At 45.4% G+C, this 15,810-nt stretch overlaps 1 protein-coding gene across 1 annotated transcript in view; it reads right to left on the bottom strand.

Annotated features, from left to right (window-relative positions):
• Pex12 (peroxin 12) overlaps positions 1-15,810 on the bottom strand; it is a 223,523-nt gene that overhangs the window by 28,745 nt on the left and 178,968 nt on the right. The window contains exon 5 of the mRNA XM_067119193.1: positions 6,030-6,121. Coding sequence (XP_066975294.1) covers positions 6,030-6,121 — 92 coding nt within the window. The remainder of the gene's footprint in view (positions 1-6,029; positions 6,122-15,810) is intronic.

The raw sequence follows: 15,810 nt of genomic DNA, 5'->3' as shown, positions 1-15,810 counted from the left end.
CTTGCAACCCTATTGAGGCCGTGAAAAATCCACGGCCTTCATATGTAGGGTTGTATGCTGGTGAGGATACATAGGAGGGCGCCGCTGGTTGGACCAACACGTACTGTTGGGGTTGGGACTTAGAGGTAGATGGCTGGGCCACTGCCGAGACCGGGACGGCTTGAACCACCGCCTGATGGGGCCTCTTATGTCTCCTGAACCTTTTTCCTCCTCTTGTCTGGGGGCCGGCCGATTCTGGGGTCTTGCGCTTATAAGTGGGAATTCCCCACGAGCGCGCAGAGACTCTGATTGGCCCGTGTAGCCTCAGACATGACGGATGTAACCTCTTCTTCAGGGAAGAGGTTAGGTCCCCAGATTGAGCTTTTAATGAGCTTGTTAGGCTCGTGGCGGATTGTAGCGTCAGTAAAAATAAATTTTCTGCACTCCAGCCTAGCCATAATAAACTCATGCAAGTCTAACTGGAAGCTCGCCAGGAAAGACTTAGCTAGGACCTGGAAAAAGGGTTCGTCCGAGCCGGAGACGGCAGTAGCCTCAGTAAGACAGCCGGAGCTCAAGGACCGGGCTAACTTAGTCCGGGCCTCAAACTCCGCCTTCAACAAAGATTCCGGCAGCTTAGGAGTTGTTCGCTAAACTGCGTGGAAGCGCAAAGAGGGTCCAGCTTGCCTACAGTGAAAGTGGACGGGCGCCCACCAGAACTCATTACTTCCTGGGAATACCAGGAAGTAGGGTCTGTTTCCCTTAATTGAGGAAAGGGATTCCCGTCAAAGCATGCTCGGGCCGTAGCCAGAGCAACTTTGTCCATGCAAGGAGTGGGAAGATCTTCTCCCAGGGTGAACATCGTGAAATTGCCCTTGAAAGGGGTCAATTTTGTGTTCACTGCCTGCCACTCCGTCAGAGTGCGCAGGAGAGCCGACTGAGCCTGGTCCCTAGGGATGATGACAGTCTCCCTAGGTACCTTGTCTGACCGAATCCAGGCTTCTTCAGTAAGCCTCACGAAGCCAGGATAAGGGGGCAGGAGATCGGGGGGGAAGAACTCCAACTCCTCCAACCGTCTCGTGCCCAGACCGTCTAAGGTAAGTTTGCCATCATGTTGGATGGCCCGGAGTGCGAACCGCCAAGGGTTTCCGACATCAAACGGCGGGAGGTCCGCAGTGTCGGGGATAGAATACTGCGGTTCTGCCTTAGGTTGGCGAGCCAAACCTGCCAGTATATTGTCATAGTTGGCAAACTTATCTGAGATCTTCTCAAACCTAGAATCTAGGTCCTCCGTGAACTTTTTGTACAGTTCAGTGGCAAGGGCTTGCGCATCAAAAAGAGGCTGGCAAGGAGGGCTTGGTTTTGCAGCCCTCTTACTCGCGCCCTTGCCGGAGGAACTAGATTTACTCCCGGAGGCTACCGGTCCTGAAACCTTAGCCTTCGACGGGGGGAAGGGCAATGCCTTCTTGGAAGTCGAGGACTTGTAGCCCTTCGCCTTCCATGAAGTCTTCAACTTGGGGATAGCAGACGGAGCTCTATCACCCAAAGAAGAAGACTTCACAAAACCTGCAAATGAAGATACAGATGAAGCAGGGGAGTCAAACAAAGGGGGGCCCGCCCCAATATCCTCACTTACCTCACCACTTACCACCTGGTCCTGCTCCGTATTCATCGGCTCCAAGTCGAGATTTAGGGCGGCAACATCCTCCGAGACCTCGGCGTACATGATGTCCACTTGAGGTGGCTGGGTCGCATCACGGATCTGTTGAATGATAGGGGTGGCAAGTTCTTCTGGCACTGCGGCCGCCACCCGTGCGCCGGGTAAAGCAAGTCCTCAACCTGGCGTCGAGGACGTAGGGCTTCCCCGACGGAACATTCCTGCCGAACCCAGCCACCCAGGCCCGGAGGGATTCCAAGGCAGACTTCTTGGAAGCTTCATCCGCCTGCAAGTAAACCTGCAGTTAGTCAGGAATGAAAAGTCAGACGGAGAATATAAACAACGTAACGCATGAGGAGCATGGACCGGAGGAAAGAAGACTTTCACTTACCGACTCATCTTGGATGGTTGAGGAGAGAGCAAAGCAAACCTCACAGCCATCGGGGTGCCAAACAACCAGGTCGTCCAGTCGGACCGCACAACCAGCGTGGGTCCGGCACACTACGTGCCCGTAGGGTTGTTGAAGGGAGGCGGTACACCCCGGCTCCTCACAGCGAACAGTCTGTAAAGGTAAAAGTACATGAACCTCACACTCTAAGCAAAATAAAGTCGGCAAGGCCGGGAAACTCAACTACAACCGGAATACTCCGGCGTAGAAGAACTACCAACATAAACTGGGCCAATAAGCTTTAAATGCACAGAGTGGAAGGTAAGGATTCAGACCCCGGAAGACTCCGGGGAATGAAGGAACGAGAAACCAGGAACCAACCATAAGGGCTGCCAGAAAATAACGGGCGGAGCCTCGGGTGGGGACCGAATCACGTATATGGTAAAACAAAACAATAATAACAACAATCAAAAACAACAATGATGGTAACACCGAGACCGGAGGAGTCCGTTACGCTAGGGTGACGTAGAATCAACCCACATTCACCTCCCGCCGGGAAACAAGCGGATAAAGGATCTATGTTTATAACATACGGCGGGGCCACACCTTAACCCTAACTTCGTAGCTCGATGGGGAGATGAGAGGTATGAAACAGGATTCGAACACGCTCGAGCAAACGAACCACCCACCCCACCACAGCGAAGCTGGGGACGGTATGGGAGGGAGCGAATCCCTCTACCAATAGGAGGAGTCCCTGACTCGGAGAAAACGCCATCTAGCGTCACCCGCACGAGTCGCAAAGCTGAGGGAGGGGGGGGAGGGGGAGAGGGGGGGGGGGGGGGTAGTGAAGAGGAGTAGGCTACCTGAAGGGGACAGGAGACAAGGAGAACATGACACCCGCTCAACTGCATCCTTCCTTCCAAATGAACTTGGAAGGGTAGCCTACTCCAGGGAGCTACACAGCCCAAAGCCCAACTCCTCCTAGGCGTAGCCTAATATAAACCTAACCTAGTATAGGTTAGGAAGGAGAAAGGGGTGTAAAAGGAGAGGAGGAACCAACAGGGAGAGAAATTTTGTGCCGAGAGCCAACCAGGAACAAGTAGGGGATAAACAGGCGACTAGCCTAGAGGAAACACACCCAAAGAACTCGATTCCCCCAAAACTGGAGGAAGAGGACTAAGGGGCTCACTCTGACCCCGTAAAACGATCCTGGAGGAAACAGCAACCAAAACTCCCTCAACCTGATCTCCGCACTCGGGCAAGGGATGGAGCCCACACTACAACCATCATACAAAACAATCAAAATAAAATTACGTTCACAGGAAGCGTAGCCTACCTCGGGGCCCACGAGAGGTAAACCACACAACCAAAAACAATAAACAAAATAAACTAAAAATACTAAAACTAAAAGAAGAGCACCATCTTCAAGTATAACATAATAGCCTATGAGACTAAATGAAAAAGAACTCAACCTGGTGGAGGGGGGGTACTTGGACGGGCATCACCTAAGAGAGGCCGACAGGCCAAAATGCAAAACAAAAACTAAAATTGGAGGGGGAGCCACTGCACGGAACCACCAGGAAGGAATTCAAGGGCTAAAATCTATATATATAGCGACAAGGAGGAAACTCCAACCGAAAGAACAGAAGGAGTCGCCTTGCGGTCGACATGGTTGACCGGGGACGCCGTGGCGTCCATAAGAAGATCCCCATATTTATGAAAATACGAGACCAAAACAGCCAAAAACAGATCAAAAACCCCACAAGAAGATGGTACTTAACTTAGAGATGGAAAAGGTGCTCGAAGCCATTGTAGGTGATGTAAAAACAATCCAAAAAGGGGACGAGCACACAAAAGAAGCGAACGTATCACGTGCTAGAAAATGGAATGAAGTAGGTGGCGCTGGTGTCGCCGTCCTGGCGGGTGTTGAGTGTGGGAGCTGTAACGGCTCACCGCTCTTTTACGGGGGTTTTGATAAGGAGAGATCTTTCGAGTATATTTCCGTGGTAGTGGTATTTCACTCACCCTTCATTATACCGACGTCTTCATAAAGACGATCGACTGGGGGTAGTAACCCCAGCTTTCCTGAAAGCTCTTTTTCTCTGGTATATCTAGCATTGTTATACCTAGAAATTCGTGCTGTAATGGAATTTCACCGGCTGACACGGGACTGTACTCAGAAAAAACTGAGTATAGTACCTTGTTCAGGGACCAAATAATTGGGAGTCTTTTGAGAGCAGGTCTTTGTAGAGCAAAAGACTGCAGAAGGGAAGTAACAACTTCTATGCTGGAGTCAATCCCGAATCCATAAAGCAAGGGCTCTGTTGAGGCTGCCTTGTATGCCATGATTGTTGTAACCGCAAGACATTTGTCTTCAAAAAGATATATAAAACTTACGTGTTTCTACAGAAATTTCAACTAGGCTCTCAGTATGGACATAATTTAACCATATCTTCCATATGGACTGGTATTGTCGGATAGATGATGTCCATAATTTTTGCACTAGGTACCTAGCAATGTTGGGTGAGTAGTTTTCACGGTAGATAATGTTTAAAAAATCCATACGTGAAGGTCTCAGCTCAGAAAGGAGGATGTGTAAATGATTTTCCCTCCTACTTCCTGGGATAGAACAGCGAACAACAGTGGAATTGATCTTTTCACCCATTGTTGAAGTGATAGGAACCAATGCCTGTTTGGCCAATTTGGGACTATTGAGTAAATTGTTCCTTTGAAGGTTAGGAGTTTGCTCAAAACCCTCGAAATCTCGGACAATGTAGGAAAAAGATATATCGCCCTCCAATTGTTCCAGTCTTGTAGGAAGGCATCTCTTGCTGTTGCTTGATTATCCAAGTTCGGAGATACATATACTGGAAGTATGTGATTCTCGTATGTGGAAGCATGATGGTTTTTGTTTGAAAAGAGTGGTTGTCCAACATCTACTCTGTTGAGGCTGTTGTTTTCCTTGATAGAGAGTCTGCTATTACGTTGAGAGACCCTGTGAGGTGAATTGTAGACAGATGGCACTTCTTTACTAGTGCTACCTGAAGGATGGCTAGCATTACCATGTTGAGAGGAGGTGAATGTGATCCCGATCTCTTGATGCAGGACGTTGCCATCGTGTTGTCTAGAACCAACAGAATGTGTCTCTTCTGGAGGTTTGAGTTTTTTGAGAGACAAAAAGACAGCCATCAGTTCCAGGAAATTGATATGACACTTCCTCAGAGTAGCTGACCACCTCCCTGCCACCTGACAATCCTTCCAATGTTCTCCCCAACCTGTCAACGAGGCATCTGTGTGTATTGTCACTCTTACAGATGGAGGAGTCAGGGTGACCTGTTTCGCCAGAGATTCCTTCCGGGCCCAAGCTGAAGTATTTCCCCAACTTTTTTATTCTTTTGGTGAGATCTGTCTCGCAGCTTTTGCTTGCATGTGACAGCCAAAACTTGTTCACATTTTTCAATTGCAATCTGAGTATTAGATCTATTACTGATGCAAACTACAGTAGACCCATCATGCGTTCTAACTGCCGTCTGGAAACTCTGAGCTGCCCTAGAAACCTTTTGAAGTTTTTCCTTATTCTGTGTTGAGTTTTGATGGAGAGAGACAACAGGGCCTGAAGAGTATCCCAACACAGTCCCAACCACTGAAAACGTCTGCTGGGCATGAGGCAGTTTTTTCCCAATTTATTATAAAACCTTTTGACTGGAGTCTGTTGACCAGTGCTCTTAGGTTTTTCAAGCATTCTTTTCTTGTGGCCCCCCAGATTAACCAGACAGACTAACCAAAAACATATAATATTTTCCAACAATTATGCAGTTTTTTAAGTAACATTATACAATGACCTGACTAGACTTTACCTTTAAGCACATTTATACTTTTATTCAAAATAACTTTTCAAGCACTTGCTTTTCTCTCAGGCACCAGTACATTACTTTCCTTAGAATTGTCATACACTTCTCCAAAAGGCAAATTTATTTTTAAAAATCTAACATATCAATGATACTTTACCTTAAATAAAAGACAAGGCACAACCCTTCCCAAGACAAGTGGATTACTGGCCACAGCTTCAAGAAGAACCTCTGTAGATTAGCACTCCAACCCTAAAAAAATAAAAAAATAAAACATTAAGCAATTTGCATTCCAAGGTTTGCAAACTAGAGCCTTTCACATATAGAGTATCCTTCAGTGCAAGCTAGAAAGGATAATGAATCTTGGTAATGAGGTAATTTACAGGTGGAGATGGCAGGTGAGAGGAAGTAACTCCTCACTCCTCTCCCTCTCACCACTTAACTTTCCTTTGGCATCAAGGACAACGTGGGATGGTTGTGGTGAGTGCAACCTATATGAAAGGCTCTGGTTTGTATACTTCGGAAAAATACAAATTGCTTACTAAATCTGTTATTGTTCCTGAGGAAATACAACCATCGCCTTTCATATATGGAGACTTGCCCCTTAGAATGACAGTAGTCCCATCCAGAAAACTGGAACTGGATCCCACCTAGAAATGCTATGCTCCCAGGTGCCTTTGTCAACACAGGATTCTATGACTCCTGCAACTGCCCACTGGTCTTGTGAAAAGTTGACCAGAGTGGCTGGACCCTGGGCCTGAATTCCCTGAAAATTAGAAAAACTCAATTAAGAAGCAATATCTCAGAGACCCATGACACCTCCCATGGGAATTAAGTTAATGGGCAGCTTTATTCTGGCTGTTACCAAGTAATGGTTTCATAAAAAAGCTCTAACACGTCCCTCCTCCTCCTTGTTAAAAGAGCAAGGACACAAGGCAATACATTCTAAGCTTCTTAGAACAGGCATCTGTTGTGCACTTATCTTTATATCATTCAATTTCAGTGTGTACTTTGGCCTGGACACAGACTGGGATGAGGAAAAGAAAAGGGAGGGGGGACCATTCACTCATTCAAACTTTCAAAAAACATACCAAGGTTTAGTACTTGTTTGAGAAGTCTGAGCAGCACCACAGGTCTCAGTGAAAAGGTGTCCAGGTAGAATGAGGTAAAGGTAGTCCAGTTATGCCAGACTCCCACCCTCATTACCTGAAAAATTGAGTGCTCCTAAAAGGCAAGAGACAGTCTCACACCCCTAACTTTATGTGCTCTTAAGTGAGAAGGGAGGCCAGATGCCTTCAGTGAGGAACTGTGGGTCCACTTGCTAACCTCACAAAGCCAGAAAGAAAGTGTACTCCTAGACACCTCCTTGTGCCTAATTGTACTAACAAAAAGTCTCCTACATTCTTGCCTCAAGGAGTAGGTCTCCACCAACAAAGTTTTGGAGAGAGGGCATCAAACACTCTCAAACTTCTCATCCAGAACTGATGGGTTCTGAGTCTTAGCTACAATCTCTAGGATGAAAGAGAGAGAGAGAGATCCTCACCCTTCTGAGTTTCAAACAAGCTAAGACAAGCCATGTAACTCACTAGCCTTCTTTGCCAAGGCTAAGGCCAAGAGAAAAACAGTCTTCAGTGTTAGGTCTCTGCCTTAAAGATGCGACAGAGGCTCAAAAGGAGGCCCTGAAAGACTTTGTAACACAGTGTCCCACTTTTGGGGCCAAAGCTTCCAAGGAGGTCTACACTGCTACAAGTTTCTCATAAGTATAGATAACTCCACCAAGGTGGAGAGATTCAACCCCTTCAGCTACAAAACCTGATATAAGACTGAAAAAAAAAAGCCTTTTACTTCGGAAATTAAGATGTGCTTCTCCCGGCCAAGGTAGATGATTAAGTCTGTGATCTGCTGAACAAATACTCTGACACCAATCACAGATGATGGCCTACTTTTTTTTTACACATTCAGGATGAAACAATGTTAGTACCTAGGCATCTCTCTTGCTGCCCAGCAAAAAAAAGCCTCTCTCAGAGGATGCACTGGATACCCTGCACTTGCGAAGGTAGAGAGGCACTGCCTGGTGGTAATTGCAAATATGTGTGACAAAAGACTAAGTACCTCAACCAAAACTGTCAGCAGATCTGCGTACCACTTGACAAGTGGCCAACAAGGAGCCACCAGAGTCATCCTAAGACTTAAAGTGACAAACACTCCCTTGATCACCTTGCAAGGGAGGCTGAAGGATGAAAAGCATATATATCCAGATTATTCCAGGGATGCTGTAATGCATCCTCCATCACTGCACAATGGTATGGGACTGGAAGAAGACTGGAAGTTTTATGTCCAATCTGGTAGCAAGTAGATCAATCACGGGGACCCCATAACTTGGGCAACCTCTCTGCTACTTTGGGGGTGTAGAAACCACTCTAACCTGCCCCACCTGACTCTGGCGACTGAGCTCATCCACCAGAATATTTTAACTGCCCATAATGTGTCTGGCAGACAACTCAACAACTTGAGAAGCCACCCACTCATGAATCTACAATGCCAACTGGCACAGGATCCAAGACACTGTCCCCAAGTTTGCCAACATAGACAACTACGGTCATGTTGTCCCTCATCAACACCACTGAGTGCACTCTCAAATGGTCTTGGAATGCTTGCAATGCTAACCAGGTTGCTTGCATCACCAAGATAGACATTGATGTGCAGGTGCAGCATGTTCCCCCATCCACACACCTAAAGTGAACTCTCCTATCAGGTGTAAGCCCAATCCCTTTTTTGTTGTCTGTGAACAGGAGCATCTCTGGATGAGGGGATGCTCAATGAAACTCCTGTAACAGATGTCCATTATCTAGCCACCAAGAAAAATCTTCTCTCACTTCCCAGCACAGGGGTATGAGTTGGGAAGGATCCCAAGAGGGCAACCAATGCTGTTGCTAATGAAGTAAGCAAAGGTGGCTACGCCCATGAGGATGAGCTCCTCCAACAATGACAAATGACCTAAGACCACTTGCTGCAACTGAGCAGGCTGCTCTTGTTGTGACAGGAACTGCACTGCTACCTCCCTCAGGTTGTTCTGATGGAGTCCACAGGGAGGGCTCTTATTGCTATGTGCCTTGGGAAGAGATAAGACCTGCCAATTGTTCACAATCCCCAGATAAAGACAAAAAGCTAGCAAATGATCCTTGGCCCAAAGAAGGCACTCCCTGGACAAAGCCAGGACTAAACAATTGTCCAGGTAACGCAGAACATGAGTACCCTTCGAAAGGGTATGCAAGTAAACACATGAGGACTGGATGCCAGTCTGAAGCACAGGACCTAGAATTGGAACATATCACTACAGACAAAGCAGAGGTAATTCTGAAAGTCCTGATGAATGGTTACTTGAAAGTCTGCATCCTGCAGGTTTATCAAAAGCATGACATTGCCCTCTTTGACTGAATCTAGAATGCATAGTTTCCATCATGAAATGAGTCTGTTAAACACACTCATTCAATACTGAGGTTGATGACAGGTTTCCAAACCCTAATTCTTTTCTAAAAGGAAAAAGTGGGTGTAAAATCCTGGAGGGCAAAATCTATAGATTCCATAACACCTTTCTCTGTCATCATTTCCACCTCTGCCAACAACACCCAAGATTTCCACGAATCTGGATAGTAAGATTAATAATGCCCACAGCTCCACTCCCTGTTGCTGTCATTTTGGGGAGGACAGATTGATAATGTCCACAGCTCCACGCCCTGTTGCTGTCACTTTGTCCAATGGTGTGACATGCAACCCCCAACTTGTGGCTGTGGAAGAAGAGGATCACCATTCTCAATGACCCCCGCCTTCCTTCTTCCCTTTCCCTCCTTCTTGGACTGGCTGGAAAAAGAGGGACATAAAGGGTGGGGGAGATTCCCCACACTTCCTAGAAGAGGAAGAAGACTACAGCTCCCTTCTAAGCTACTGAAGCACAGGCTTCTTTGGTGCACCAGATGTCAGGGACTCTGCTGATCCCAAAGTTTTAGCCAGAATTGCCTTTGCCCCGTGTGAGATTTTGAAGGACATGGCACAGCTGAAGAGGGAGTCCTGGGAATCCTTTTGACAAAGTCCAACCATGGCCTCTACTTTTCCCGGAGGAAAGTAAAGAGGCAAGCCCAACACTAAACTGTTCTGCAGCAAGAAGCTACTCTCCTGAGACTCCTACTGGGAGAACAAGGAGAGAATTGTATCTCTCCTTCAAAAGACCAGGTTTGCCTACTGGCTGGAAACATGGTGTGCCTGGTAAGAACCCTACCTCCTGACACCAACAACTTCCTGTGCATCACTCTCTCAACTGAGGCATAGTCTGTGAGAGAGTTTATCCACAGGTCTAGCCAAGAGATAGCATGTAGGAATGTCATCACTTCTGGTTCCAAGGCACTGGTCTCCTCAGAAGGAGAAGCCCCTCTTGAGTGGTATGCTGTTTATCAGCCAACTGACTGATGTATCCAACCAGAGAGAAGTCTCCTCATCTTCCAGTGTGAAACCTCCGCTGCTGTGAAAGCAGTGGGGGAGGAGCTTGCTGAAGCTGCTGAAGGCAAGCAAACTTCCTACCCTGCAGACCATAGCATTCATCTTCCCCAAAACACTATGAACCAACTGGGACAGAGGCAACCTGACCAATGGTTTTAGCTCTGGAGCAAGTGCCTAACGCTAGCTTTGTAGATGAAACCATCAGGAGGTGAGAGGCTGGGGTCATTTCTCCATGATTACTGCACTCATGAATGAGCAAAATAACCTCCTGAATACACTGCTCCAACTCAGCCTGAAGGGGCTCCAAAGGAGAATACCCCTCTGGACCCACAGGATTCTCTCCTGGAGAAAAGACCACACCAGACTTCCACTCCCTCTCTTGTTCCCAAACACATCCAGCACCAGACAAGCCTCTCCATGGAAAAGGCAGACAGGAACCTAAGGGTTCATGGTCTAAACGTGATCCTGACACCCCTCTACTCCAATACTCAGTCACAATGAGTATGACGACAGAGGAGAAGAGTGAGAGGTTGCACCACCTTTCTCTCATTCCTTATGTCTATGAGAGGTGGAAGAGATCAACAGTGATTTCTCCCTTAAGTGAAAGTGCTCAAACTGTAAGTGCAATGGAAAGCATGAGCACACCTAGTGAAAAGAGGTGGCATGGTCTCCCCTATATCACCCACCCGCCAAGACAAATGTGAGGGAGAACCTGTCCTGTTGCTTGCTTGGGTATAGTCTAGGGGCTGTGCACTCACTGAACAGTGAGCAAACAGGTTGTACATGCCATCCCGCTGCAACTCAACAGAGTTGCTGGAGGGGGGGCTACCCTGAGCTGCAACCCACGCCTGGTCTGCAGACTTAGGGTGGAGTTAGCAAGGGGCTGTGCACAGCCGTCCCAGTGTGAGCTCTGAAATGCAAAGTGGCACCAGTCCTGCCTGAGGTACAATGATCACTGAATGATAAACTGGCATCTCAGCTCTCCTGTCAAGGCGATGAGTGAGGAGGGAGGGGTCCACTTGGACTTTTTCCTATGCAAAGGGAGAGTCCAGGGATGATGAGGAGGAGAAGGGGGGAAGACAAACTACAAGAAGACAAGGAGGAAAAGAAAGGGTAGGGAGAATGCTTCTTCTTTTTCTCAGATTTGTCAGATTTCTCAGTCACCTTAAACTCTGACTGGGTGGCTGATGAAAGGAGGGGAAAGTCACAATGTCTATTTTTGACTTAGCTATTTGCTCACTGAAGGATAACCTGTAGCAGATGATGTAGTCACAGGAACTTTAGAAGCATGAACAGACACACATTTGAAGTTGGTTGATCATTCCTTCTTCCTGCTAGAGTACAAGAAGGCAGCATGTGTTAGACCACCTATAATACTGAGGGTTGTTAAAATTTTATGGAGCTATCCAAAGGAAGATATCTCCCTACTGGCTTCCTCATTTTCAGATGAGGGATGAACTGGATCATAGGTTGTAGAAGTGTTGTGATGTAGGAAAATTAGAGAGAGAGAGAGAGAGAGAGAGAGAGAGAGAGAGAGAGAGAGAGAGAGAGAGAGAGTTAGGAGAGAGAAGGAGAGAGAGAGAAGAGAAAAAGTTAGGAGAGAGAAGGAGAGAGACATAAGAATAAAAAGAAAGGCAGAGAGCACAGTGATAATGCCTAAAAGCTGTTGTTATTATCGCGGTTCAAATACGCTGATCGAGACAGGATTTTTGCACGAACCCAAAAGCAATATATCGCGTTAAAGCCATAAAAAACAGTCGTAAAAGTGGGAAATAGTGGCCTCGTGATTAAGTTAACTAAATCATGAGTCAGCACAGCCAAAAAAAGCTTACAGCAGTTGGTTCTATAACCCCGCCTTCACAGGAGGCATTTTCAGGGAAATTCCAGGAAATTGGGGCTGGACAAAGTGATGTACTTCTACATCCTCCATTCAAACATACTAGGGAGGGGCCTTTCACACACCCTCCTAAGATCACCTCCAATCAAGTCCTCTAAGGAGAGATTTGAATCACACCCACTACAGTCCTTCCAATCAACTATTTGAAGGGGAGGCCTTGCTGATAAATCCTTTCAATAGGGCTAGAAGGAGGTGGAGATTGCAGATAACAAGAATTCCAGGGGTGCAACAGGCTGGAGAACGCCAGGAGAGAACAGATCAGAACTGTCTCCTTCAAGGGAGAGTACGTCTCCCCTCGCTTCCGTGTTCCCCATAGAGACTGAGTCAAGTTAATTACTCCAGAGTGATTTCGTTTTATACCACTGTAACTTGTTAATTTTGTACTGATCCTTGTAATACTAAGTACTAATTAAAGTGAAGAAATTACCGATCTCATCTCTATACGCCTTTCTGAGAGATATCCATACTTAAAATAATTAATCTAAGGGAGACAGTACATCATCAGCGATAGCGATGCAGAAGGACACACTTAGAGGAAATCAAGGTAAGAAGTGAGAAACTAAAAACATACAACAAAAAAGAAAGAACCTTTAACAGAAGAATTACCCTTCCCAAGAAGGGACAAGCCAGGTGTAGGTGGAAGAGGAATGGCAGCCAGTGGCAAGAAGAAAATGAAAGGATTCAGCAGTGTTACCAAAGGAGTTGCCCCATGAGGAACCCAGTGAAAGCCTCCTGACCTTCTTCCTCCTCATACTGTGCTTCTCCCTCTGAGGTGAAGTCCAAGGACATTTCTCATAAGGAAGGGAGTGAGTATATCCTACCTCTACAATTACAGTAAACCACTTGGACTTATCTACCAATATGGGAAGCAGGAAGTGACCACAATGCCTCCCACACCCACCACACTGGCGCTGGTCATGTTTTTTCTCCATATACAAGAAGAATGTGACCACAAGACACAGCAAAATACAACAAAATACAGACAAGGCACAGGGCAAAGGAATAAGGTAACAGAGAACAATGGTAGCAAGCTACTCATCCAAAATCCAGAGGTAACAGGAGCAACCTGCCTCAATTACAGCTGAAGAAAGTGAAGTGGTGAGATGGAGGTGTGTGAGAGGTTACCCCCTCTCATCCCCCCTCTTCATCAGTTAACTACCTTGTTATCAAGATTAAACGGCTGTTCCAGCTTGCATGGGAGGATGCTCCACATACAAAGGCAATGGTTGTGTCCCCATAACAGCAAAGAAGTGTTAAGAATAGTCCTGTATATGAACAAGTTAATTTCAATATATGAACACTGTCAAAGTAAACAATAGTGAGACATACTCATTTAGAATATATTATAGGAAAACCCAAATGACTTAACTAGAACATCAAGCTTACTGCCTCTTGTGTCAAGTGTGGCATATGTTATTATATGACAATTTTAATGTACAGGAACTGCAAGAAATCCTATGATGAATAACTATCAATTTAACATTAAATATGCATACTTTATTGTAAAGTATGGTGGTGCAAAAGCCAATTTCATAATAACACTTCCAACCAGTAGCACTTCAACTGACGCATTGGGGGTCTGGTTTTCTGATAAATAACAAAGTCTGTTTAATAACAAATGCCCTATACTTATTACAGCCTACACTTGACATTTTCTAGATATCTCACAAGTAACAGCAATTCCACATAGTTCCTATCCTAAATTAGAGTGTACTTCACACATAACATTCAATTTAAGAGATTTATCTAAAAATACATCATATTTAAAACTGTAGCATAGCAACAAATAAATAGAGCAATATAGCTAAGTACAGAAATCAGTTAGGTTAAGGTTCATTAAGTTGATGTATTATTATTATTATTATTATTATTATTATTATTATTATTATTATTATTATTATTATTATTATTATTATTATTTGTAAAATTAGGAAAAAGACCTTCTTTAATACAGATTTTGTTAAACAAAATGGCAGTTTCAACAGCATTTATTTTATATGGTAAACACTCAATTCGTCTTATCAATTGCTTTTCTTGCGCTGGAATGGTTGCGAGCAATTGACCAATATTCATTTCCGGTGGTACAGTGATGTGTAGGAGGTATTTCTTGTGGGGTGTCAACTAGTTTCGCCCTTCTCGTAAGGGCATCATTCAGGACAGGATTGCACGATGCAATGGCTGTAATGCAAGGATTTCTCCTTTTTTATCCGTGTCTGTTGGCTTGTAGCTTACGAGAAGGGCAAAACTAGTCGACACCCCACGAGAGATACCTTCTACACATCACTATACCAACGGAAATGAATATTAGTCAATTGCTCGCAACCATTCCAGCATAAGAAAAACAATTGATAGGCGAACTGAGCGTTTACTATATAAAATAAATGCTGTTGAAACTGCCATTTTGTTTAACAAAATTTGAATTATTATTATTATTATTATTATTTTCATTTTTGTCTATCGCTGTCACCCTATTACACTGGGTGGTATTTATAGTGGGGTGCCAGGTTGCGTCCTGCCTCCTTAGGAGTCTATCACTTTTCTCACTTGTGCGCTGTTTCTAGTAGCACACTCTTCTGCATGAGTCCTGGAGCTACTGCTGCATCCAGTTTTTCCAGGTTCCTTTTCAGGGATCTTGGGATTGTCCCTAGTGTTCCTATGATTATGGGTACAATTTCCATTGGTATATCCCATATCCTTCTTTTCTGAGCTCAACCTGTGTCACCCGGTGAAATTACCATTAAGCACTAATTTCTAGATATAAGTATTGCTAAAAATACCAGAGAAAAAAGCTATAAGGAATGCTGGGGTTACTACCCCCAGTTCGATCATCTATAATCAAACAGATGTCGGTATTTATATGGGTGAATGTATGATGTCACTATCACAGGCCCCTGCTCTGTAGAAATCTCCAATGTCAAAAACCCCGGAAAGTGAGGAGCCGACCTTCAGCCAACACTCACCGCCCCGCCAACCAAAGCCTCCAGCGCCATCTTGAACCATTCCATTTTAGCACGCCTTCATCGTTGTACCCTTTGCTTGTGCTTGTGGTTTTTCCTTGCCGTTTTTTGGCCCATTATGTCTTCCTCTCAGGATTTCACCGCGACTAAGTTAAGTACCATCTTCTTGTGGGGTTTGTTAGTTATTGAGGCGTTTATTTGACCTCTAATTCAATATTACGAGGTGAAATATATCCAGCGTTCCTCCGCGTTCGTCTCGCCTCGCCATATCGGCCTTGTTGGAATGCCTTAGCAGCGTGTTTCTGCGGGCGTTTCACTGTGTTATATATATTATCTATTTTGTGTTTATGTGATTTTACCCCTTCAGGAAGTTCCTTTTGGATGGATTGTTCTTTCGTCATGGGGGATGTGGTGCCAGTATCATAACATAATTGTATTGCTTGGGGAGCCTCTCCCCTCTCGTTTTTGTGTCGTTTTATTGCTAACTTTTCGTAGGCACTTTCCTCTCGTGTTGAAAGATATATCCTCCAAGGTGGTACTGTCTTTCTAACGGTTTACCTGATATATATAGTGATGGATGACATGTATATTTT

Source organism: Macrobrachium rosenbergii, chromosome 16 (assembly GCF_040412425.1).
Source record: "Macrobrachium rosenbergii isolate ZJJX-2024 chromosome 16, ASM4041242v1, whole genome shotgun sequence".
In the NCBI taxonomy this organism is placed as follows: Eukaryota; Metazoa; Arthropoda; class Malacostraca; order Decapoda; family Palaemonidae; genus Macrobrachium; species Macrobrachium rosenbergii.
Note: the sequence above shows the minus strand (reverse complement) of the source record. Positions and strands in the feature narration are given on the sequence as shown.